General features: G+C 43.1%; 1 protein-coding gene and 1 long non-coding RNA gene across 7 annotated transcripts in view; one reads left to right on the plus strand and one right to left on the minus strand.

The window, feature by feature from the left end:
- NR2C2 (nuclear receptor subfamily 2 group C member 2) overlaps positions 1-22,957 on the minus strand; it is a 32,458-nt gene extending 9,501 nt beyond the window's left edge. Inside the window, exons 1-13 of one of the 5 annotated variants that reach the window (XM_069966687.1) lie at positions 22,720-22,957; positions 12,789-12,878; positions 11,274-11,471; positions 11,083-11,185; positions 9,010-9,189; positions 7,845-7,992; positions 6,950-7,043; positions 6,714-6,847; positions 4,679-4,850; positions 4,433-4,554; positions 1,401-1,540; positions 1,188-1,325; positions 945-1,050 (exon numbers count right to left, since the gene is read on the minus strand). In XM_069966687.1, coding sequence (XP_069822788.1) covers positions 945-1,050; positions 1,188-1,325; positions 1,401-1,540; positions 4,433-4,554; positions 4,679-4,850; positions 6,714-6,847; positions 6,950-7,043; positions 7,845-7,992; positions 9,010-9,189; positions 11,083-11,185; positions 11,274-11,471; positions 12,789-12,860 — 1,607 coding nt within the window. In that variant the 5' untranslated portion in view covers positions 12,861-12,878; positions 22,720-22,957. Of the gene's footprint in view, positions 1-944; positions 1,051-1,187; positions 1,326-1,400; positions 1,541-4,432; positions 4,555-4,678; positions 4,851-6,713; positions 6,848-6,949; positions 7,044-7,844; positions 7,993-9,009; positions 9,190-11,082; positions 11,186-11,273; positions 11,472-12,788; positions 12,879-20,955; positions 21,059-22,060; positions 22,208-22,714 lie in introns of those variants that run through there. The other 4 variants (XM_069966688.1, XM_069966689.1, XM_069966686.1 and 1 more) reach the window with 4 other exon arrangements.
- LOC138788630 (uncharacterized) overlaps positions 22,473-26,570 on the plus strand; it is a 30,117-nt gene continuing 26,019 nt past the window's right edge. For both annotated transcript variants that reach the window (XR_011362627.1, XR_011362626.1), the window contains exon 1: positions 22,473-22,590. This is a non-coding gene — a long non-coding RNA (uncharacterized lncRNA). The remainder of the gene's footprint in view (positions 22,591-26,570) is intronic.

A 26,570-nucleotide genomic window follows, 5' to 3' on the forward strand; every position in this document is an offset into this window, starting at 1 on the left:
GAAGCGACATGTCAGTTTTTTGCATCCGCGTCATGCACTGTGTACATGGGGAAGCTCAGATGCGGGCGCGCACTGATGCGCCCAGATTAGAGCTCTGCGGCCAGACAGATCATCCGGCCGGTACTTTAGTACCGGCCGGGATGATCCGGGCAGAGACTGGCCGTTCCGTGACCCGGGTCACGAAATGGCCGGTCTCTTCTGGCGTGTGAACATAGCCATAGGCTGTATTCATGTTTTCCAAGCAGTCTCATACGTAGTGTTAACATAGCCTAAGGCTGGCTTCACACACAGTATATTTCAGGCAGTATTTGGTCCTCATAGCAACCAAAACCAGGAGTGGATTGAAAGCACAGAAAGGCTATGTTCACACAATGTTGAAATTGAGTGGATGGCCGCCATTTAATGGCAAATATTTGCTGTTATCTTAAAACAATGGCTGTTGTATTGAAACAATGGCAGTTATTTACCGTTATATGACGACCATCCACTCAATTTCAACATTGTGTGAACATAGCCTTTTTGTGTTTTTAATCCACTCTTGGTTTTGGTTGCTATGAGGACCTGACATGAGGACCAAATACTGCCTGAAATATACTGTGTACTCAGTATATTTCAGTCAGTATTTTGCAGCCTCAACCAGGAGTGGATTGAAAACACAGAAAGGCTCTGTTCACACAATGTTAAAAATTGAGTGGATGGCCGCCATGTAACAGTAAATAACAGCCATTATTTCAATACAACAGCCGTTGTTGTAAAATAACAGCAAATATTTGCCATTACATGGCGACCATCCACTCAATTTCAACATTGTGTGAACAGAGCCTTTCTGTGTTTTCAATCCACTCCTGGTTTTGGTTGCAATATGAGGACCACAATACTGACTGAAATATACTGTGTGTGAACCCAGCCTTGGAATTAAATATTGTGGTTGATTATGTGTTTACCTGTACGTGTCCTCTGGGTATGTTTTCTGTACATAATCTTGAAGCTCCATTTGTGCCTTTTCCTGAAACTTCTCTATTTGCGCTGTACTGGTGAGACCTGGGTGATCTGTAAAGAAAAAAAAAAGACCAAATATATTATTCAGGTCTCCAAGATTATCCAAGATGAATCTGCCGCCTGAGGTGAAATGCTCATTCCGCCTCATGGCAGAAGCGGCCCTGGAGGTCAATGTGAACATTTCTAACCTGGGCTGAAGAGGACTACTGCCTTAAGATAGGCATATTCATAGCCATCAATGTCCAGTTTTGCCATACTGTTGCAGAACTCCTGAAGCTTCCATATGTGTTCCATCACCTGCTTTATTCTGTCACCAGAAAGTTTATCTGAAAAAAATCAAAAGGAATGATTGACTGTTCAGGTGGGGCTGACACATGATATCAGTGATAGGTTGTACGCACCTTCCTGTATGCTGTTTTGTAGATGGTTGACTATGGCGGCAAGAATGGTGGAGAGACTCATCACCTGTGAACACTGTGCAAGGCCTAATGTGAAGAGCTCATTCCAACAGGCACGTACAAGGCTTGTGTTACAATCCTGCCTGGAAAAAATGGACAGTCCGGATAAGATATCATGGTCACAGATACAGTAGAATGAAAAATTGCAGAAGTGGTAGCAGAGAAATATGACAGTGGCTAAAGAAACATTGAGCACAATCAGAAAAGGCATGTGGTTACCACACAAAAAATTCTATATATTGTGGTAAAGGGGAACTCCGCCAATTTTTTTTTTCTTAAAATCAACTGGTGCCAGATAGTTATACAGATTTGTAATTTACTTTTACTTAAAAATCAGCTGCTGTATGTCCTGCAGGAAGTGGTGTATTCTTTCCAGTCTGACACAGTGTTCTCTGCTGCCACCTCTGTCAGTGTCACTGACAGTACACCACTTCCTGCAGGACACACAGTAGCTGATAAGTACTGGAAGACTGGAGATTTTTAAATAAAGTTAAATAGAATAGCAATTACAAACCTATATAGCTTATTCACACCAGATGATCTGAAAGAAAAAAAGAAATTTGCCTGCGTTCCCCTTTAAAGGGGTGTTCCCATTTCATCTAACATAGTTAAACTTGTAGGCTCATCAAGTTAAATATACAAACTCTCTTTCACTCCCATTGTTGACAGCTGGTTGTCTATGTTACTAATCCCCACCCTGCTCTAAAAGCAGTGGTCTGGCTGGTGTATTTACAGCTATGATGTAGATGTATATATATATAGGTATAGTGTATGTATATTTTATAATATATATAAATATTCATAATATAACTAAATACACACCAGAGAGACCACCACAGTGGTGAGCGATAACCTAGACAACAAGCTGTCAACAATAGGAGGAAAAGAGTGAACATATCAGGAGAAGGAGGCAAGTTTGCAAAATGATTGATTTGCAAAAATATTTAACAGGGTGAGTCTTACAAGTATAACTATTTAAGCTGAGTTGGGAATACATTTTTAAGTGAGTCTTAGGCTATGTTCACACTACGTAAAAGTATGGCCGTTGTTGCCATCGGCAACAACGGCTGTACTTTATGCAGTGTGGAACATTGCCTAAATTTCTATAGGATCGTGGCCGGAGCACATACATATCGTACACGCTGCGGCCGGGATCCCGTGAGGACCCGCAAATAACTGACATTTCAGTTTTCTGCCACCGCAATTCAATGCCGGCCGGGATGATCCGGGCAGAGACCGGCCGTTCCGTGACACGTGTCACGGAACGGCCGGTCTCTTCTGGTGTGTGAACAAGGCCTGAATCAGAAGGTGTCTCCAAAACACAGGAGGAATTCATTCGTCAGTAAGGTTCAAGTTTTAACAAGTTGTGATCATGCTAGTTTAGAAGCCTTGATGTCACTGTGGAGTGGAACCTAAAAAAGGTATTCCCATCTCATAAAGTGATGGCCTAGCTCTGGATTATGCCATCACTTTATGATAACTGGGGGTCTGACTTTTGGGTCTCCTTCCTATCCTGAGAATGTAAGGTCTGCAATCAACTCATAATGGGATGCAAGGCTAAATCAGCACAAATCATTCTCAAAATGAGTGGAGGTTCCAGAGGTCGGTCCTAGTCATATGTCATCACTTTACAAGATACAAAAGCCTCGATTGAAAGTTGGGAAAATGATTCACAATTTTTGTCAAAGATTTCTTTGTAATTCTAGTGGAGTCACTTAATAATACATGTCTAGTGGAGACATTTATTAACACCAGGCTATCTATGAAATAGGATGGGGCCACTTATCAAAAACTGATATTTCAGAATATGGCACCTCGAATGCTCAGCTCTGTACATGTAGAAGCTCTTAGTAATTATCAGGCTTTGTCAATCAATGACAAAAAAAATAATGTGCCAAGAGAGTGTTATTGGAATTGCAAGAAACGTTACATATATCATCATTCATATGGTATATTAAGTGATTGTAAGATTAAAGAGAAAAAATACATTTATTGCCAAAATTGTACAATTAAAAGGAGGCTCTAGTATCTTATTGGGCCTGTAGATCCTTCATACTGGAAGGTGGCCAAAGCTGGCGTCTCAACTCATCCCATAAATGCTCAATCCAGCAACTCGGCATCACGTCAAGGAATGTCTGGTGGGAACATTCTTGGGAAACCCTTGCTGTAGCATTATTATCATCACTGAATCCCTTACTGAAACTAGATTTGTTGCTAAAGACAAAACAAAGCCAGATGACAGTGGCTGTCAATGCAGTAAAAAGCCTGTAACACCAAATTTCCTTTGCTAACCACTAGAGATGAGTGAAACGGCCGAAAGGCTATATCCATGTTTTCCAGGCAGTCCTAAGGCTGCATTTACCTTCTCCAGACAGTGGGTTTTAAATGCTGCTCATTCAGGTTTGTGCATAACCGGACATGGATCTCTAATAACCACCAGAAAATGATCCAGGTAGAGACAGGGGCATGTAATGAAGATGCTTGCGTGTCTGGATTGTGGACAAGAAAACTGTGGGAGCTGCTGAGGCTTGGTGATTGATCAAATGATCCTCTCTACTGGTCTGCCTGGGTCGCCTGTTCACCACATGTGTGTTTCTTTACACAACCACTGCTCCCAACATCACCCAACAGTTTGGTCTGAATGGCCTAGATGGAGCACAATATATCAAAATGACTATTCTGCTTCAGTAAATCTAATCATGCCCCCTTTCAGTTTGTCGACTGGGAAAAAATGTCTTTAAGTATGTTGCAGAGGAATGACTAGCAGTCAACAATCTCTCATCAAGAAGTACACTACCCAAAAGAAGCCTCTGAGAGCCTTTTTATAGGGCATTGGGGAAGCACTTTCAGGAAGAACCCAGTGTCTAATCAAGCGATGCTATGTTTTGCAGCAATCCAACATTTCTGAGTGGGTGCATTATTTTTTTTTTATCAGTGACTACATTTTCCAGAGCTGGAAAGAACAAAATACTTACCCTAGGGCTTGAAAGGCAGGTATAGACCGAGCCCAGTGCATCGAAAGGAAAAGTAAACGTGAAGCCGACTCACATATATAGTGTACGTTTAGGTATTCTGGCATTGGACTGGGCATTGTGAGCTGCAAGAGAGCAGACATATCAGAAAATTACCAGTTTTTATAGAGAAAAGAAAACAGGTGTATAAGGTTGTATAGTGCATGGACAAAAATGTTATTATTATTCATATGACATTGTTAAACCAACCTTAAAAGTGACATGTGTGTCTGACAGGAGTGGCCCTTCAACCTCAAGTATAGGTGTAGCCTGATCCCGACTGATTACATGGATGTTACCTCCTGCCGCCGTATCCAGACTGTCCGACAAGTTTTGTCCAGCGTCTGTTGTGTTAAGTGCTTTTGCTAGGGTGTCAAATGCCCTGAAAGAGGGAACAGAACATGTAACATGATTTAAGTAGTGTGTTTCTTCACAGTAAAATAAATGTCTGCTTTTATATAACGTTATCAATTAATAAAGTTTTTTTTATCTATTTGATACATTTAATTTATCACAATTTTCAAGATCTTTATTTGCTATCAATAAGAGCCTTCTTATTTACATCCAGAGGCTGCAAACCTGTACAGACCTAAGACTTCTAACAGCTGATGGTTTGTACAGTTGTATCCAGACTAGACCAGTGTTTCTCAACTCTAGTCCTCAAGTCCCTCCAACGGGTCATGACTTTAGGGTATCCCTATTCATGATACCTGATGTACTGACTATAAATATATCACCTGTGAAATTCTAAGGCTGTGTTTCCATATTTGCATTTAGAATGCTATCTGAACATGACCAAAATCAAACTACCAATTCTTAACCAACAGCTGAATAATGTTGCCAGGATTGGCTGCAAAATTACATGGCTATCAGCGAAAGCTTTAGGAAATCCTCATAACAACGACCTGTTGAGGTTACTTGAGAACTGAAGTTGAGAAACACTGGTCTAGACAATCCATCTGTGTGCTTAACACATGTCCTGTCTTTGCAGATTGTTATAATGTATCAAGTCAAACATGTCAGCTTGGAGACTTGTTACTCTGCATCCAGGGCCGATTCTAGCTTTTCTGCCGCCTGAGGCAAGAACTGACAAAGCGCCCCCCCCCCCCCCCCAGGCACAGTGCAGCATCGCAGTGTGTATGGGACAGCACTATAGATAACATTGTGCGCCATGCAGTGACCAGATTTTTTAACTGTCTGAGCCACTATGGGCCCTCTGAGAGCTTCAAAACAAACAACAATCTGCAACTGCTGACCTCTGACCTCAGGAGCCAGAGAAGAGCCAGAAAACGGGCTGCTCTGTTAACTCTTTCAGTACTGCAGAATGTAGGGTATTACTGTGCATCACTTACATTCTGCAATACAGAAAGAGTTAACAGCAGAGCAGAACATTACTTTTATGCCTCTTCTCCTGCTCTTGCACTATGCTGAGGTCAGCTCGGAGTTGCAGAGAAGACATAATATAGCGTCCCCGCTGCTGTTAACTTTTTCTTTTCTATAGTGTGTAAGTGATGCAGAGTATAGTAACTCTGCATTATTGAAAGGGTTAATAGCAGGAGACACTATATCTATGTCTTATGTGATGTGAATACCTGTGAATACGAGGCTTCCAGCCTCCTCAGCGCTTCTCATGAGGCAACTGACAGGAAACATGGCTGGGCACTGAGCCGTAACTAGTTGTAATGATAAGGACACAGGACGCTGATGCCGCCCCCCTCAAGGGCTGTATTATCTGCCGCCTGAGGCGAACACTTCACTTCGCCTCATGGCAGATACGGGCCTGTCTGCATCACAACTAAATACTCTAATGAGCTGTATAGCTGTATGTTCAGTATTAGAGTATGTCCACACTATGGAGTAGGTGGCGAAGTTGAGCACCGTGGACTCCGCTTGAAATTATGCCTGTCCCATTGACTCAACAGGGCTTCTCATGCGTGATCCGCCATTCACCCAAAGAATTGACAAACAAGTTGAGACCTAAGCCTATTTAAGGATGGTAGGTGGAATGAGGTGGCATTCAAGCTTGCAGCATTTCAGGTGCTTTTTGGGAAAGTCTTTCTGACTGTTTTCACCAGCACATTTGTTCTAGAAGCACATTTGGATAGATCAATGATATCAAGTTATGCAAAGTCTTCCTCCACTAATCACAGCAAAAACTGGAAAGCCAGAGCTGCCATTCTCTTTGCAGTCATATCTTGACAATACCGTCTGTAGTCAAGATGCAAGAAAATAATGAATTTCTCACCGGGTTATCTCACTGGAGAATTGGTCCTCTTGTTGGACTTCTGACGTGTCCCCATTATTCAACGACTCTGTCAGGTTGGCAAGGGATGTTACAACGTTTGCAAGGGTTCCCAGTCCACTCTGACTTGGCTCTGTCTGTTAGTCACACAGCAAGTTAATTGATTTCTTATAATATAATTATAATTCTTATAATAAAATAACCAAGTAAAATATCAACAAGTGAGAGATTTACCCCACCTTGGAATCTGCAGATAGAACCACGGTGCCATCATCACGTATAAGAGGCTGTTGGATATTCACTAACATCCCTGGATCTAGAAGTCCTGCTTGCCTATAGCAGCAAAGCATCAATGCAATGACAGAAAGCAGAATGCACTTTTAATTCCATATAGACATTGGGTCGAACACTGATATATTACGTGCAATATTGGTAAAAAACATGCATTTGTAATCCTGCAAGTATGTCTTACGATGCTGGAAAAAAACCCAGTTTTTTGAAAACAGTCACTGCAGTTTTTGTACCAGAACCAGAAGTGGATCCTACGGAAAAGAGAAGTACACATCCTTCCTTAATATTTTCCAACTAATTTGAATCCACTACTTGTTTTAGCACAAAAACTGCAGTGTGTGAAACAACCAGCATGAGAGTATTAGGTCAGCATTGAACTAGTGAAACATATCTGCAATAGTAAAACTGACATAACAAAGTAATGAAGTTTTCAGGTAAAATAGCAACCTGATCAAGTCATAACTTTAGCGACACTGAGCAGACAAACATAAGTGGTAGTTGCTACAGAGTTGGTAAGACCAAGCGGGCGTCTTTCTTTGGAAAATGATATGATCTTGAGTGTGTGACATTAGAGGTAGAGATTCAAGAGAGATGGGGGTCTGAGAGGGGTCAGCTATTAGCTGCAAGATTCATGTGTTTGTAGCTAATTTCTCCTTGAATTGCTAGTCACAAAGACCAATTGGTTTTGTATTTTTCTGGGGTACCTCTATGCAAATATAAGCAGAATGACCAACTTCAGGTGCAAGAAGAATTTCACTGTGACTGTGTCCTTTTCCTTTAGTAATGGATATTAACACAGTTATTGGAACACAGGGAACAACAAATGTTACACCAAACACCTACCTTCCTCCTTCTTTGTCAGTTACAAATGTTGGTGTTGCTATGTGAGGGCTTCTAAGGTCCTTTCGGATGTAGATCTTCTCTGTGGAAGCTGCACAGTTTGAGGGCTTCTCCCGCTGGATGTCAAAGGGTTTCCTCTCGCTCTGCACCGCTGAGATAAGAAAATACCAAATGGAATATTTAAATCAGAACAAACAGCGACCAGACACTCTTAGGAAAAGTAGTCACGGCGCAGGTAACGTAAGAGATGTCACAAGTACAGTTAAGCATGCTTGAGTTCGTCCGAACCCAAGTGTGCGGCATTTCATTAGCGGTGGCTGCTGAAGGGAACTGGTCCCATCTGACAATTTGAGGCAAATAGAATCTGTCTTGGTGAAATTAGCAGAATTTTTTTTTTTTTTATACAGACTCCAATTAAAATAGCAGGAGTACAAAGAAAGCTCAATAAGGAAAATAATGTTACTAAGCAGAGACCAGAGATAGTGATGAGGGTGGAATATTCGGAGAGAAAATATTAAACTGTTATAGGAACATGCATGATTCAGCTCTAGATATACAGTTGTATCTTTATATATTTACTTCATAGTAATGAATAAAAGAATGATGTTTGCTTCTCAGCTATGTTAAATTTTGGTGAACATAAAAGGAACAAGCATCAACAATGTAAAAATAAAAAAACATGGGTCTATGGTAAAGCAATACAACCCATTCTCACCACAGCTATTTTAATTTTTTTCTTACTCCTTCTTAATCCACAATTATTTTATTTGATCATTGACAGATGTGGGCTTTTTTTGTGTTTATGTTGTCTTTTGATTTTCAAATAAATTATAAAGGATAATGGTAATTTATAGATAGTAAAATACAGGCTATCACTCTATTTTAAGTAATGTAATGTATGTACACAGTGACTCCACCATAGTAACCTAGTGAGCGTAACACAGGATGAATCTTAGAATCAGTACTGGATAAGTGATGTAACATACAAAATACTAATGTAATGTGTGTAATACAATAACTTGACTGCGAGTGCAGTGGTGGTTTATGTACGTTTTAGCTGCACATCCTTCCAATCTGTATCAAACATTTTAAGAAACACAGAAATGTTTGTGCTATAAGAAGCAGATTCCCCCCTGGCATTCTGCAGTTCCCTGCAAGCCAAACTCACATTCCATTTTCATGCCCATTTCTAAGCACTTCTTAAGCCGGCAAAACTGGCATCGGTTCCTGTGGTGTTTGTTGATGACGCAGTCTTGGCTGCTGCGACAGCTGTAAGTCAGGCTCTTCCTGACGCTTCTTTTGAAGAAGCCCTTACATCCTTCACAGCTAACTGCACCATAATGACGACCTGCGGGTGAGAGCAGAATTAAAGTTCTTTTAGGTGTCTGTGTGGAGTCTTACAAAAATCAAAGTGAAACAGGCCTTAAAACTAGAGAGGAGCGAGCCGAGTTAAAGTTCGGGTTTGTACGAATTCGAACCATTGGCTTTTGAATCTCGCTGTCTGCCTGGTCCTTGGGGAAGGTGGAGACAGCCTATGACTTATGCTGTGTCCATGTTTTCCAAGCAGGACTCAGACTGTCTCCACCTTCCCCACAGAGAAGACAGACAGCAAGATTTAAAAGCCAATGGTTTGTACGAACCCATGCTTTGGCCGGGCTTATCTCTACTAAAAACTATGAAATGACACGTCCATCTTCACATGTTCTGTTTATTTATTGCTTGAATGCATCTAAGATTAAAAATACTTTAAACAAATAGTCTTCATTAAAAATCTGCTACCATTTTCAGTATACAACTGTGTCTCCATGGTAACAGACTAAATGAAAACAATGCGTAGCCTGAACCAGTAGTCACATTCTCTCCCATATGTATCTAATCTATTAACCCTTTGAGGACCAGGCCCAAAATGACCCAGTGGACGCGCAAATTTTGATCTTAGTGTTTCCGTTTTTCCCTCCTCCCCTTCTAAGAGCTCTAGCACTTTCAGTTTTCTATCTACAAGCCATGTAAGTGCTTGTTTTTTACAGGAATAGTTGTACTTTGTAATGGCGTCTTTCATTTTACCATAACATTTATGACGGAATTCCAAAATTATTATTTATAAAGATATAAATAGGTGAAATCGTAAAAAAGAATGCAATATGGTAACGTTTTGGGGGTTCCTGTGTCTACGTAATGCACTATATGGTAAAAGCGACATGATACTATTATTCTATAGGTCAGTCCGAACACAACCATATGCAGGTTACACAGATTCTCTAATGTTAAATATATATTTTTTATGAAATCCTTTTTTTTGGCAATTAATTATTAATAAAATGGACCTATTGTGACGCTTATAACGGTTTTATTTTTTCACCTACAGGGCTGTATGGGGTGTAATTTTTTCCGCCATTATCTCTAGTTTTTATTAATACCATATTTGTGAAGATCAGACTTTTTGATCACTTTTTATTGATTTTTTTAAATATATAATGTAACATAAAATCGGTAATCCGCGCACTTTTTCCCCTCTTTTCTTGTACACTGTTCGCAGTTTGCCGGTCGCAATGACGCTTGTTATATTTTAATAGATCGGACAATTACGCACGCTACGGTATATTATATATTTATTTATTTATTTTTATATATTTTATTTATATAATGGGATGAGGGGGGTGATTTCAGCTTTTATTGGGGGAGGGGTTTTGGGGTAGTGTAATAGTTTTTTTTAACTTTTTTTTTTTTATACATTCGAAGTCCCTTCAGGGGACTTTTACATACAGTACTTTGATTGCTCACACAGTGTGATCGGCGATCTGCTCATTGAGTCTGCCTGTGCAGGCTCAGTGTAGCAGATCGCCGATCAGACCGCACGGAGGCAGGTGAGAGACCTCCGGCGGTCCATTTCAACGATACTTAACACTTAAACGCCGCGGACGGATTGCGGCGTTTAAGGAGTTAATGACACTACCGGTGTCATTATCGGTGAGGTCCCGGCTGCTCACTGCAGCCGGCCCCCACCTCCTATGAAGCGGGAGAACCACTCAGGACGTACAGTTACGTCCAGGGTCGTCTGGTAACAGACTTCCATGACGTAACTGTACGTCCAGGGTCGTCTAGGGGTTAATGTTAGCTAGAGGTAGAGGGCATAAATGCCTGCATCCCCACCCCCAGTTCTGTGTAATTGTGATTTTACTTGTGATCATGGAGCAAACAACCAGACCCTACATTATAACCATGATAACTACTCCACAATTACCTGATGCTTTGTCTCCGCAGACTACACAATATTCTACAATCTGTGGCCGCTGTACTTCTGCCTTGCCCAACAGTCTCTCCACAGAGGCGGCATCTGTTACTATCTAGAAGAACAAAAGAGCAACAGAAAGAGAATAAGAATCCTAAAAAAAAGAGAGGCAAATCACCGATTTACTGAACATTTCTCCATACCTGGATCCTCCCTGGCACAATGTTTTCAGTGGTGAAAATGAGCTGCTTGGCATTGGGGGACTCTGGGGTTGCCAGTATCACCTTCCCTGCTCCAGATCCATCCGGGCTGGCCAAGATGAATTGCTGCTTGGGAGATACAGAGGAGTCTACAGCTGTCACTATCTGAATCTTCTGCCCGGTCTGCTGATCGGTCACAATCTAAAAAATTACAGTATAGATCATATACAATGCTAAAGAATCTAAAACACACTATGATTACATAGGGACATGCGGCATAATGGAGGGGCAAGCCTCTAATCCTTATGTAGAAACTGAACTGAAATGACCAGCGACTAAAGCTTTGCTGCACTGACTATTAAGGTGCCGCTACACTTTAGACAAAAGTCATCTGAAGCAGCTGGTTAGGCCAAGCATCTAAGGTGTGTGATAGCCTTGTAAGGCCTGATTCACACGTTCCGTAATTTACGGATCCATATTTCCGTATCCGAGTTAGTGCACATTGAAGTCTATTGGGCTATTCACACGATCAGTAGCAGAAATGGATGAAAATCAATCCGTAAAAAAAAAGGACATGTCCGGATGCGGACCCATTTTTTTTTGCGGATCCTCTCATTGAAATCAATTGGTTACGGATTGTTTACGGATTGTAACATGTTGGCATCTGTATTTCCGCAAAAAAATCCGGATGAAGTGCATTGAAAAGGAATGAGTAGTAAAAAAATGGAATTACGGAAATACGGATGTAATACGGATGTCCAATCCGCAATTTCTCACGGGTTGTTTCAGGACCAGAAAAAAATACTGAACGTGTCCATAAGGCCTAACTCTCCACCAAAAGATATTGGGGAAAGAAAAGTTGAACATGTTGGTTTTCCACTGCCTGACCCTATTATTCTTGTAGAGATAAGCCCCCCACCAGAGGTGTCTCAACAAAAGATATGAGCTGACTGTTTGTACATGTGTATGGAAAGTGGGGGAGGGGTTGAAAGACAGGTGTCAACTAAACCAACCTTATTCATCTGAAAGTGTATGGGCGCCTTTAGAGGCTTTGGTAGTCTAAAATCTAACTTTGGTATCATCAGAGGCTAAGGTTGCTGTCATGTCCTTATGCCATGCTTCACACTGCAGTTTTGCTTCATTAGGATACCGCTACGATGGACAGTCTGTGACTACAGCATAGATGCAATGTCTATGCAAATGCAATCTAAAGTTATGTAAAATTTGTCTCCAAGGTTTAGATTCCTTTTCTGCTCAAGCCCCATACTTTTTACTACGTCTCTACTTGTTCATGTGGACAGACGTTTCGAGTAAGAGAAACTTTCATTACTGTATAAACCACAAGCAACTAAACCAATAGTTAGAAAAAGAAAACTTGTGAAGGGACACATTCAGGAGAGGCGCTGTGGTGGCTTTTCTAACAACTGCTTAGTTGAAATCCTGGCTGGTTTTTATTTAAACCCTTTAAGTGTTCGCTTACAATCATCTAGAATTTACTAAATGCACTTATTAAAATACCTGGATGCGCTGTGGAGTGGATACGGCAGAGTCAGTGGAGATTATTTGGATACGCTGGGAGGAGCTGGTCATCACTGAAGATTCCTGAACCTGGAGAAAATATAGTGTTTTATAAGACATCTAGAACTCTGGATATCACCAACGGGTAGAGAATGCATTGTGTAAATCCCCTACCCAACAAGATTACAAACGATCGAGGTCTGACGGCTCACTGTGCAAAATGCAGTGTGAATGTACCTTTTAAGAACACCTCTAAGGGTATGAACATTTTTGAACATTCTCTTTGGCTCCAATACATCTAAAATGCCCAGCTGTGTTCTTGTATCTGTGTTACTCCATCTGCCTCTGTCTGACCAGCTGCAGATAGTGGGGAGGACGCAAATGAGGTGCATTGACACCACAATTTGCTTACCTTCCACATATACCAGCATCCTGTAAAAATAGGATGCCAGCGTATGTAGTCAGCTAGTGACTATGTTTGGGTCATTTTCCAGACACATATTTGGCATTGGACCCTAAAATATGTAGTATGCTACATTTTAGCCAAACCCCCTATGTGCTTGGAAAATGAGCCTGCGTATATATTTTTAGACAAATCCATAAAAAAAAACAAAAAAACATCCTAACTTGTATTCTTGTATTTGTTGTTTTTTGTAGGAAACCAAATATGAAAAAATGGAGGGGATTATATAGACAGAGAAAGCAAAAATTCTACGTCATGCAGTCCACTGTTTGGCTGTGCAGAATAGCACCCCTTTTACACTATCCTATCCAACTAGAAACATAAGGCAACAGAAACCGGCAATGTGACCACACATCTTCTTCTAGAAGCCTATGCTTCCACTAAATGCATACATCACAAGAATCTCTCTTCTCCGATTACAGGATAACACTGCACGCCTGGGATTGTTTGTAGACTGTAGCCATGACACAGACACATAACTCTGCATAGGAGCTGTATGCACAGAACAATAGGACAGGGCTGTGGAATTGGTAAGGACCGACTCCGACTCCTGAATTTTATCAGGACCGACTCTGACTCCTGCTCCTTCATAAATGGCCAGTCATATAGCAGGGGAGTTATTTATCACACTGGCTCAGCAGCTTCTCCCTATTGTCCTACATGATCCTGGGGCGACTTTTGAGGGAATAAGGGAATACTGTATATAAAGCAGATTCTCCTGTGTGTGCAGTGGATGCAGCCAGTCTCCAGCCTTTATGTCCTGAACTACTCACAACTAGACTAGATGGAGCAGGTGATCTTTTCCTGCTGACAGTCTTCTATGTTTCTAACTAAATATTCACGATACACACAGATACACTGCTAACAATGGCAGATACCTGTAATATAGAGGTCAGCCATAGTAATATACAGGGGGTCACACATAGTGATATAGAGAGGGGTCACACATAGGGATATAGAGGTCACACAGTGATATAGAAGGTCACTGTGGGGGCACGCAATAGCACGTACACACACTCACCCACACAGCCTGCTGCAGCCATAGCACACACACACACAGCCTGCTGCAGCCATAGCACACACACAGCCTGCTGCAGCCATAGCACACACACACAGCCTGCTGCAGCCATAGCACACACACACAGCCTGCTGCAGCCATAGCACACACACACACACACACACAGCCTGCTGCAGCCATAGCACACACACACACAGCCTGCTGCAGCTATAGCGCACCCCCCCCCCCCCACACACACACGGCTTGTTGTGGCCATAGCACACATACACATAGCCTGCTGCAGCCATAGTGCGCACACACAGCTTGCTGCAGCCATAGCACACATACACACAGCCTGCTGCAGCCATAGCACACCCACACACAGACTGCTGCAGCCATAGCATAGACACACAGCCTGCTGCAGCCATAGCATGCGCACACGCACACACACACAGCCTGCTGCAGTCATAGCACACACACACACACAGCCTGCTGCAGTCATAGCACACACACAACCTACTGCAGCCATAGCACGCGCACACACACACACAGCTGCAAACACACAATCTTCTCCCAGAGAGAAAACACCACATTGAGGACAGAGGTTACTGCTACACTACTTATTTCTTCTCCTCCTCCTCTATATTACATAGGATATCTTCATATTACACTGCTGCTCATATACAGTCATCCAGCATCCAGGAAGAGAACAGCACAGAACCCCCCCCCCCCCCACACACACACACACACACACAAATGGACTCTTCCAGCTCAGAAACAAACTGCCAAATAGTGACTGACAACTTTTCCCAGATCACCCTTATTTAATAGGGCCAGTATCCTATTACTGATATATTCCCTGACCCCCCTTATGTAATAGGGCCAGTGTCCTTTACTGATATATTCCCTGACCCCCCTTATGTAATAGGGCCAGTGTCCTTTACTGATATATTCCCTGACCCCCCTTATGTAATAGGGCCAGTGTCCTATTAGAATGTTGCTCATAATATATATTCATGAGCAAAACTTGTAAAATGCATATCAAAATTCAATTCTACATTTTTTTAAGATTTTTTTAAAGCTGGAGTCTGAACATTTTTTTCCAACTCCGACTCCAGCCAAAGCTAGCTCCGACTCCAACTCTGACTCCAGCCAAAACTAGCTCCGACTCCGACTCCACAACTCCGACACAGCCCTGATAGGACATAAGGCTATTTCCAAACTTGCTTCAATACAATTTCCAACTCCATTTCTAAAACCACTTCAACATAATCAGGACAAAGGGCATATTCCAGGCATGGGCTGTGCCACCACAATCCATAGTGGCCTCGGGAACCTATCACATTGGACAGGTCTCTTTTGCATTTATGAAATGCTTCTAATGGAAAAACAGAAGAGAAATGCCAATTGTGACAATGAATCTCCAGACTCCATGTAAATGGCCTCTGTGAAGGAGCTTACGCCAACCTGCGTAATCCATAACTGTATCCCGGCTCCATATAGATGCTTTATTAAATGATAAAGAGAATGTAGGACGAGTTGGGGGAGAAGTGCACATCTACGTAATGAGCAGAGAGCGGTCGTCAGACTGGGACTCTTCTAATAAAGCCTGTGGGACCCTGGAGCTGATCAGGGAGAAGATAATTATAGGCCCTGGATCGGAAGACGCCTCATTACTGCTCATCCATCCTGCACGACCTGAGGACAGCGGGACCGCCAGACACAACTGATTAACCACATAGACACGTGGCCTCCAGATCTGTACAAGGACGTGTCTGAGCTCGGGTGGAGGAAACCATACAAAAGCAATAGCACTAAGGGCTAGAAATTATCATAATGGCTGGAGAGCCACAGACCGGAGACTAATACCCTAAAATAAACCCCAAAAATACTGGTATGTAGGAGCAGCCCTCTCCTGTCTCCTCATTGAGGGTCTTTAAGTTTCAGGATCTCTGCTTCTGTCCCATCCTGACTTAATATGTCTCACAGCTGAGGGTGTGTTACAATTGTATCCTGTCCAGACAAGGATTTCTCAGGGTCTCTAAGGGCGCTGGGAAAGTGTCAGAATCTTCGCCGCACTGTAATGACACAGCTGTGTGGCTGCTTCAGTACAGTGCTGTGAAGATTTAATATTTTCCACGCTCCTGGCATTATATTAATACATTATGCCGGGGGTGAAAGAGTCCACTACAGGGCTTCCCTGTCTGTAGCATTCATGGAATATGGGACTTGGGAATAAACCCTAAAGGCCCTATTACACTAATAAACGCTTGGTGTAATAGCTCCTGTTACAAGGCAATGATTAGCCAACATGCACAATGTTGGCTGATCCTTGTCTTTCAACATGTTAAAATTTTTTAAAACAATAGCGACTGTCTACTGGCCATCGCTCTGTGTAATAGGAGTGGCAGCAGCAGACCGCTGCTATCTCCTATGGGCTCCCCAGATCGCGTGTAAAAGCGCTGGCAGCGAGCAGGGAACGAGGAGCAAGCAAGCACTGATCTGACAGGTCAGCGCTCGCTTGCTCCTAAGCATGAGAGTATCTAAGCATTTTCTGTACCTTTATATGCCACAATAAATCCCGCAGCCACAAAAAGGCTTGCCGCATATATGATGTGGCCATTACCATTCATTGTTTTCAGCCACGTCTCCTGTTTACACAGGGAGATATGCAGCTAATAATGATGCACTTGATTTAAAGTGATACTGTCACCCTCCCCCCTTACTCTATGTGTGGTTCCCGCAGGGACCCTAGGGAGCTGGGAACTTATAGGCCCATCTCCCTACTGACTACTGATGTCAAGCTTCTGGCCCGTGCTCTGGATAATAGACTAACACAGGTAATCACGTCTCTGATACACTGTGACCAATCTGGCTTTATGCCGGAACGGTCAACGACCCTTAATTTACGCCGGCTGCATATGAATATTCAGTTAGGAGCGGGTGACGCAGAGCACACGGCGGTGGTCTCACTCAATGCTGCAAAGACTTTCGACAGCAGTGAGTGGGCCTTCTTATGGGCTGTTATGAAAAAGATGGGCTTTTGACCAACTTACCTAAAATGGGTAGAACTCTTGTATTCACAGCCTAGGGCAAGAGTTCGGGATAATGGAAGCCTATCTGAGGGGTTTACGCAAGGGAAGGGCACGAGACAGGGCTGCCCCCTATCGCCTCTCCTTTTCGCGATCACTATTGAACATCTTGCATGTATACTGCGCGAGTCCGTAGCTTTTCGGGGCTTTCCTAGAGGTAACCTAGAAGAGCGTGTGTCAATGTACGCTGATGACATGCTCCTGTATGTTGGTAATGTGCACACCTCTCTTCCTAATATTATGTCCATAATTGAAGAGTTTGGGACACGATCTGGACTCTCCATAAACTGGACTAAATCAGTTATTTTACCTCTTAAACCACTCCCGGGTAGCAGTCTGTTGACCTGTACTAAATTACAAATTTTCACTGAGTTTAAATACTTGGGAATAATAATTACCCCATACATTACAGATTTTATTGCAAAAAAATTGTTGCCCTTACTCTCCAAATTCACATAAAAGGTGGATACATGGTGTCGGCTTCCATTGTCCACCATAGGGAGGGGTAATCTTTAAAAATTATCTTGATGCCCCAACTGCTTTATATCCTACACAACTCACCTGTCTGGATACCTCTGCGTTGCTTCCATAGGATCCAAGGCATATTTCGAGACTTAGTGTGGCGCAAAGGGACAACGCGAATCAAACTTGAGACACTTCAGAGACACAAAAATGCAGGTGGCTTGGCTCTCCCAAACCCTTAAGTTTACTTCTTAGCGTCCCAATTACAACACTTTAGGGGATGAGGCACTATAGGCTCTTGTGGACAGGGGGGACAGCTGGTCAGGTGGTTGAGCAGACACAGGTTACACAGGGCCCTGGAGACGGGGGAGACCAACTGGGGGGGAAGAGTGCTTCCGACACTAACATTAATTACTAAGGTTTGGACCAAGGCTGAGTCTTTGCTCAGCCTTGATGGTTTTACTATCTTTACACCACTGTGGCGTAACCCTCTATTGCCAGAGTTTTTTTTAATTAGAAGGTTTTTCCCCATGGGAAGATAAAGGTGTACTGCAGTGCTTCTCAAACTTTTTCTACCGGAGCCTCACTCAACAGATCAAGGCAATGCTTGGGCCTCACCAGACTGACCAAGAGGATGCTGGGCCTCACTATCTGTGGTGAAAGTCCATTTAAAAAGCTGAAAATAATGCTAGGGCTAGCTTTTATCCATCTCCCAAGCTCTAGATACTAATAAAGCAAGTACGAAATAAATTAATAATGTTGGTAAAATTAAGATTTTGCAAACAGCCAAAGAACTTTGCAGATCATAGTTACTTTGTGAAAACTGGCTCCCCAGCTGGGCCTCACCAACAACTAGGGGGCGCCTCACTGGTGAGGCCCGCCTCACAGTTTGAGAAGCACTGGTGTACTGTCTTTGTCCTAGATTTTACAAAATGCTGAGATTGCCACTTTTGCTTTTACGTACTGCCTTTGACCTCCCAGATTCTCGATTTTATCAGTATCTTCAACTACGCCATGCCTGTCAAGCACAAGCTCGGCAGACAAGGTTTACAGTTACTTCGCATGCGGTGCTTGACTACATATCCAAAGGAGATTCTGCTAGTGGTCTAATTTCTACACTGTATACCCAGCTCTTACAGGAGTACCTTAATGGATTTCCATTAACAATAAGGGAAAAATGGGAAGGTGATGTGGGCAGTCTGTCGGATGAACACTGGAACGAAGCATTAGAGCATGGGCCTCAAACTCGCGGCCCTCCAGCTGTTGCCAAACTACAATTCCCATCATGCCTGGACAGCCAAAGCTAAAGCTTTGGCTGTCCAGGCATGATGGGAATTGTAATTTGGCAACAGCTGGAGGGCCGCGAGTTTGAGACCCATGCATTAGAGCTTACTACTATAGTGTCATTGAGTGAATCGCAAAGGTTGTCACAGTTATTTCTACTGCATAAGGTCTATAAGACGCCTATCTTCCTACATAAAATTGGCGCCTGGCTGAATGCTGACTGTCCGAGATGCAAATCAGAAAATGCCTCTCTACTACACATGATGTGGAAGTGTAGCCAGTTAGAGGAGTTTTGGAAGGGAGTAATAGATATAGTTAATAGTATATATGGTTTTGCTTCTCCCAGGGAACCAAAAACATGCATACTCGGGATCATTAATTTTCCAAACATTGAGGATACAGACAGGATAGCAATACAGAGATTGCTCTATCAGGCTCATAAAGTCATAGCTTCCAGGTGGATTCAGACAGACCCCCCCCCCACAGTGCAAGAATTTATCACTAAAATGAACAACACTATTATACTGGAAAGAGGTGTATTTATTAAGAGGAAAAAATTTGAAATTGGGATTAAAAAAAAAAAACATCCTAAATGCATAGGCATTAATGGGACACTGTTACCATGGAAACAACTATGTAATCGCCACACAATTACACAGGAAAGTTAATATACATCAGAACAGAACCTTTGTAGCTTATGTCTGTAGCTGCAAAGCAAGAAAAAACAGTTCTGACTGCCCGCCTAAAGGGTTAAAGAGTCGTGGGCACTGTGTGGATCAAGGGTGCCTTGCCCCTCCGAGCACTGCCTGTCACTCAAAGCTGGAGGAGGCAGAGAGCGTGGTGAAGGAGGAAGCAGAGGCATTGCAGCCTGGGTCATTGAGTGTCCTGGCCATGCCTCTTTGACCCTTTAGATGGGAGATGAAAGCTATTTTTTCTTGCATTGCCGCCACAGACATTAACTAAAATTTTAACATCACTCTCTATGTTAACAAAGTTATGCAACTGAGGCAACAGCTTCATCGCTGTTTTCAAGGTAAGAGCTTCCCTTTAATATTTTGGAGGTGTCTGTGGGAATTTTTTATGATACCTTGTGGGGTCAAACACCGATGTTGGATAAGCGGGCAAGGCTCAAATTCTCTATTAGGGTACAAACACACACACACACCGTATACGCAGCAGATACGCAGCAGATTTGATGGTGCAGATTTGATGCTGTGTTCAGTTAATCTAATCTGCTGCGTATTTGTTGCGTATCACAGCAGTAAATACGCTGCGCATACGGTGTGTGTGTGTTCATACACTTATACTTCACCCCCTAAGTGTTGAATGGGGTTGAGGTCAGGGCTATGTGCTTTACACCACTCCACCTGACATCTATCTATATGTGATTTAAGGCTTGCATGCAGCTGTTCAGCCATAAAAACCCATGCCCTGAAGCTTTCAACAGGGCACAGATTTTGTGCTCATTTTAATGTCAGATAAGTAGTGTTGAGCAGAGAGACCTAATTGTTTGGGCTTGGCAACATTCACCAATGGCTGTATCCATGTTTTCCAGGACTCCCTAGGGAGGCATCCAACCTCTGCAGCCAAGGGGAGCCAAATGCCGAGTGTTTAGGTTCAGAGAATGTTGCCAAACCCATACATTTCATCCTATCCGCTCGACACTAAGCGTGAGATTTATAAAAGGGTGTAAATATACACCTGATGTAGACTGGCAACAGCAACCATTCACAGCTCCTCTTATATATTACCAGAGCTGAAAGCTGAGCTGTGATTGGTTGCTGTGGGCAGTTTACACCAGGTGTATATTTACACCCTTTGGTTACTTTCATGTTCTATGTGCATTGGCAGCCCGCCCTGTAACTTTACCTGGTCTCCACTTCAGGGCTGAGTTCCTAGGGCTGAGTGTCCGGCCTCAGTCACTGGTTGGCTGAGCAGGCACTTACTGTGGTGAAGTCATCACAGGAACTGGGAGATAGAGGAGACCAGCGGGGGTCCAGGGGGATAACTTGTTGTGGAAATAAAGACAATTCTGTATATTCTATTGTTAAAGATGGCCCCTATATCCTGGACAACGCCTAAAGGAGAAAGTCTGTGTATGACTACGTAATCCATGAGCTATGTAATACAATCCACTATGCAAATAAGGAACCTGTCCATGGCAAATAATAGCCTGGCATCTTATCTATATAACTGGCCTCTTTGTTCTGACTTCTTGCTGCTATATAACCTTCTGTAACGCTTATAATAAACGAGTTCTACCTTGACATGGCGTCATAGTGGTTCTTCATACGCATATGCATATATATATATAAGCATACCTAATTTGGAGCAGATAGACAACAGTCTGGTACGGATTGAGTACCGTCCAAAACAAACTTGTCCTACAACTCTTAATTTCGCCTGGATAACTATTTTATTACTTCTTTTCGAAAGCCAACATTTCACTACAGACATAGGGTGCGTGCACACTAGGGAATTCCCGCGTATGACCCGGCGGAATGCGGAATCCACCCGTGCATAGAATAGTGTCTATGGCACGGGCGGAGATGTGCGCCGCCGCGTGCAGGTACGAGCGACGGAATCCGCCGCAGGTAATACGCGGGAATTCCGTAGTGTGCACGCACCCTCAGGAGGCAATTCATTACCTGCACCATTTGCACCGCCAGACTTTTTGTGTAGCGTGTGAATTATTGACAAAAAGTTGCACACAGCATGATGACTGCACATATCCACACAAAGTCACTTAAAATATACTAATAATGCTCAAAGCTTGAGTAGATGGTCGTCCAGGAATGAAAAGTTTAATTTTTATTTGTGCTTTTTAAAAATATGAAAATTACCCTGGCAGTGAAAGGGTTAAGTGACATGTAACCGTGACTTTTTATTTTGAGGGGGGGGGGGGGGAGTTGATGACAAGGTTCTCCCTGTGTGGCTAGTCAGATCTGATACCTAACCCTACTGTCACACTTACTGGACGGTGGGAACTTATGGTCTTACACAAGACGTCCCTTCCTCCCCGTCTTGCTCCGACAGGTCACCTGAGGTTACCGGACGTAAAAAAAGCTGAACATTTTTACAAAACCTTTCCTGCAATGAAAGTTGCCACCACTAGATGGCGGTAATCTCAGGCAGTTATAATACTACAGACACAACGCTCATACCACGCCCATAGAGTACGCGGATAGGTCAACAGAAGCGTCAGTTGTTAAGAGACCCCGCCTACTTCCTCAATCCCGAAAGCTCATTGGCTGCACGATTGCAACCGCCCACACGTCACGTCACAAAATAAATAAATAAAGGAAGCGCGTTTCGTGGAGAAATATGGCGGTTGTTGGCGAGCTGCCAGCCCGGGAGACGGCGGGTACGCACAGCGCCGAGCGAGGGTCATTATCTCCCGGACGTCAGGGCGCGCTGGAGGGGTGTACGGTAGAGCCGGGGCTTAGGAGGATGTCCAGTAACTAGGTCGTTAGCGCCGTCAGGTAAAATGAAGACGGTTGTCAGGTACGCCCAGTGTGAGCGGAGGGCTAGTGGCGTCCGGTTAGGCGTGCAGACATTTATTTGCAGCACTATTACGTTAGGTTGACCGCTCCGGGGAGGCCTCAGCAGCGACGCGGCTTCGCCTTACCTCACCTCAGCGGAGGTTCTTGTCACAGCCGCATCCCCTCAGCTCCCGGCGGCCCCCACAGCTTCCCGAACCCGGGAATCGCCAATGAACCCCGATTCTTTCGGTTGTTTTGAGTTTTTCCCTTCGGTGAGAGGTCAGAGGTCGTGACCCCGCACTCCGCCGCCTCTTTCCCCCCCTCTCCTGTTTCCTGTTCCCTCTCGCTCGGATTGCAGGCGGAGTTGACGTCACCCAAAGAAAAGCGAAGATTGGATAGTCGGGCAGTGGGTGTGGCCTGCTTGTGCTCCACCCACCCATAGCTGAGAGCTGTGTGGGTTTTTTTCTTTTGAATAAACTTTATCAGGATGCTGGTAGAGCAGCTGTGCCACTATAGGATGTGGGAAGTCAATAAACTTTATAGGGAAAGAACAAACACTGCTGATGGTAGCCATGTTTGATTTGGACGATCGGTTATCATGCTGCTGTGAACCTGCAGGGGTCAGCAGAGAGATATATGTAACTGGAACAGGATAGAGGTGTAGGGGACACTATCTGAGGTTACTTAGGGGAAGATGAGAAACAACATTACATTCCTGAAAGTGGGGTGCTAAACTCATCCCCTATGTGTTACTGTCATTCATAATCGACAGGGGATGTACATGTTGGCAATTTACATTAAACTGTACCTGTCATTAAAAAAAAAAAAAAAAAAAAAAGCTTTTGGCCTGTCCTACAGACATAAGTTTAAAAAAAAAAAAAAGAACACTCCAATACCACTGTTCACACTGTGCAGGTTGCCCACTGCCATAGCTACAGACGAAACAAAAAAATGCTGCAGCAACCAGCAAGTGTCAGCTCTCGCGGTATATGCTTCCTCTGTCGTACAAATGATAAACACCTTTTCTAAAGATTTTTAAAAATTAGGTTCTTAGCATATCATTTGATCAAATAGTGTACCATCTCACCACATTAAGGTGACCTCAGAAGGATGGTTCCTAACAGGGTTCAGTGTGAACAGTGGTATTGCATTGCTGGCCGTTTAGCTGGATCCTTTATGCCCAGTTTTGTAAATTTACGTTCTTAGAGGCCATTTTTAGGAAACATCTCTCTCTGAGATCAGAGGGTACACTCTATTTGATCAAACGGTTTGCTAAGAACCTAATTTTTTAGAAATCTTTAGAACAGGCGATCTGTACAGATCTGAACACTCACATCAAAACATTTGACATGTCAGATGTTTTTTGCAACAACATGAACACTGTTAGCCGCATGTATTGTGGTTTCTGAACTACCCCTTTAACCTCTTAGTGACCACCCTCTGTGTGTTTATAAGGGGTCTCTAAGGGCTTTAAGCTAGGCTTGGGATTTTTTTTATAGCAGCAGCCCACTGCAAGTGTTCTGTATCAGGATTGTGGGAGCGCCTCTGGCAGTATGACTGGTGCATATACTGTACATAAAAACACAGTGCATATACCCATGGCCCCAGCTTCACTCCAGTCCTGCGGCGCTACTCAAACCCTGTGCGGTGACGTCACGGCTCTTCTGATCCCCTCTCTGTCTCCAGGTCTAATGAAGGCCAGAAGTAAAGGTCTCCAATGCATCTCTATGAGAAAGCCCAGGGAAATTAAAAAAAAAAAAAAGTGGAATGCTTCTTTAAGATCTATAGTAAAGCACTATGTAAAAAAAAAAGGCAACCTTCTGGTGCAGTTTGTGGCAAAAAAAAAAAAAAATCCCATAACACGAATATATTGCATGCTTTCTGGCTTTCATTGACTCTGATGGGGAATGATCAAAACAGCAATGAAAAAACAAGCAATGTTACTTTTGTGCCCTGCTTTGCGTCCAACAGCTCAAGTGCCCTGTTGGGCTGCCTCTAGCCTAGATACAAGGTGAGATACGGTTGGGCATAGGGGCATACAGGTTTTGTATGACATCCTGCAGCACATTTGCCCACAGATGTTATAGTTGGGCCTGTAGATCTTGCACAGTCATAGATTTCTGAAGATGGCATCCCAGCTGGTCCCATAAATGCTCGATTCATAAGAAAATCTGGTTGTTGGGGGAAGTGTATCTCTTCACAGCAAAGGCAGGATTAAAGCACTCACCACAAGGTCTCTATACTGGAACCCGACCATCATTAGATGGTCCAAACAGAACTTGGATTAATTGCTAAAGATGATACAGTTCTCGGCTGTAGCAGTCCAAGTTACTGGTTCATGACACTGGTTCATTAAAGCGACTCTGCCCCCCCCTCCCCCAAACCGCTTGTACCTTCGGATAGCTGCTTTTAATCCAAAATCTGTCCTGCGGTCCGTACAGCAGGTGATGCAGTCATTGTCCCAAAAAACTACTTTTAAACTGGCCGCCCATGCCCAACAGGCGTGGCCTAGATTGTGTATGCATTAGGCTGGCACAACCTCTGTCCCTCCTCCCCACCCTCCTCATCATTAGGAATGCTCCAGGCAGATTGCCTCCTATTCCTCAGCTGTGTGAATACTGAACATGGGCTGGATCGTTAAAGCACCTGTGCAATGTTCAGATAGGAGACAATGTTTCAGTGGCATTCCTAATGATAAAGAGGGTGGGGAGGAGGGACAGAGGGGTGGTGCAAAGTAAAGGCACAGATACTCCCTTTGGGCACGGGGCTGCAAGTTTAAAAGTTGTTTTTTAAGACGATGACTGCATCACCTGCCGAACGGACCACAGGACGGATCTTGGATTAAAAGCAGCTATCCGAAGGTACAAGTGGTTTGTGGGGGGGGAGGGGGGGCAGATTGTGGGTACAGAGTCGCTTTAAAAGAAGATGATTGCTGACTGTCAATGGCAGGACACATGGCGAGTGCTGTGACACCAAACTTTCTTCTGGTGAGTGCCTAGAAAGGGTCCAGGCAGAGACAAGTGTGTAATAAAGGTGTCAGCTGTGTTTAGATGGTGGACAAAGAATATGCTGGAGCTGCTCATGCATGTAGGCTGATCAAACAATGTACTGGTGGTCTATCTGGGCTGTTCGGAGACTATTTGCCATGTATGCATGCTCTTATGTAACCACTGCTCTCAACACCTAACAGCTTGGCCACAACAGAATAGATGGCAGACAATTTGTTAAAATGACTATTCTGCTTCTCTAAGTGCCCTATTACATGGGGCGATTATTGTGCAAAAAATCTTAATTTTGTTTGAGTTTAAACGATAATCATTTCGTGTTAATGCAGGGAAGTATCAAAAAAATCATTTGTTTGTGTCATTGATCATATATTTTGAACTGAACCTAAAATCATTGTTAATTGTTTGCTGTTATTGCACATTCAGTTGCTTTATGCTACGTTTACACTAAGCGATAATTCGCCCAATCGATCGTTCAACGACTTTGAAGCAACGATTTGGTTTTTATAACGATCAGCGTTTAGACGAAAAAATCGTAAGAAAATTCGTAAGAAAAATCGTTAATGCGATCGTTTTTAAGATCGCTTAAGCCCATCTTTTACATAGGATGAATCTTTGAAAGACTGTTTACACGAAACGATCTGCGATTTTTTAGCAAATGATGAACGGCGATTTGAGAACATGTTGAAAGATCAAAATGAATGATTTACACGGAACAATTATCGCTCAAATGCGATCGTTATTGCGAAAATTCGAACGACAATCGTTCCGTGTAAACGCAGCATTAATTCATTCACCAATCTTTCAGTGTAATTCCACATCATTCAGATCAGATGAAGTAAATGATTATAGTAAAATGTCTTTGTCCTTGTGGATTTACCTACCACATCTGCGAGAAGTTTGTTCAAAGCATCTACTTCTATATATACTTGTGTTGTTTCAGACCTTTTTGTGTTATTGTGTGTTTTTTCGTATTAAAAACACTTAGCTTCTGAAC

This window comes from Dendropsophus ebraccatus, chromosome 4 (assembly GCF_027789765.1).
Source record: "Dendropsophus ebraccatus isolate aDenEbr1 chromosome 4, aDenEbr1.pat, whole genome shotgun sequence".
NCBI classification, from domain to species: domain Eukaryota; kingdom Metazoa; phylum Chordata; class Amphibia; order Anura; family Hylidae; genus Dendropsophus; species Dendropsophus ebraccatus.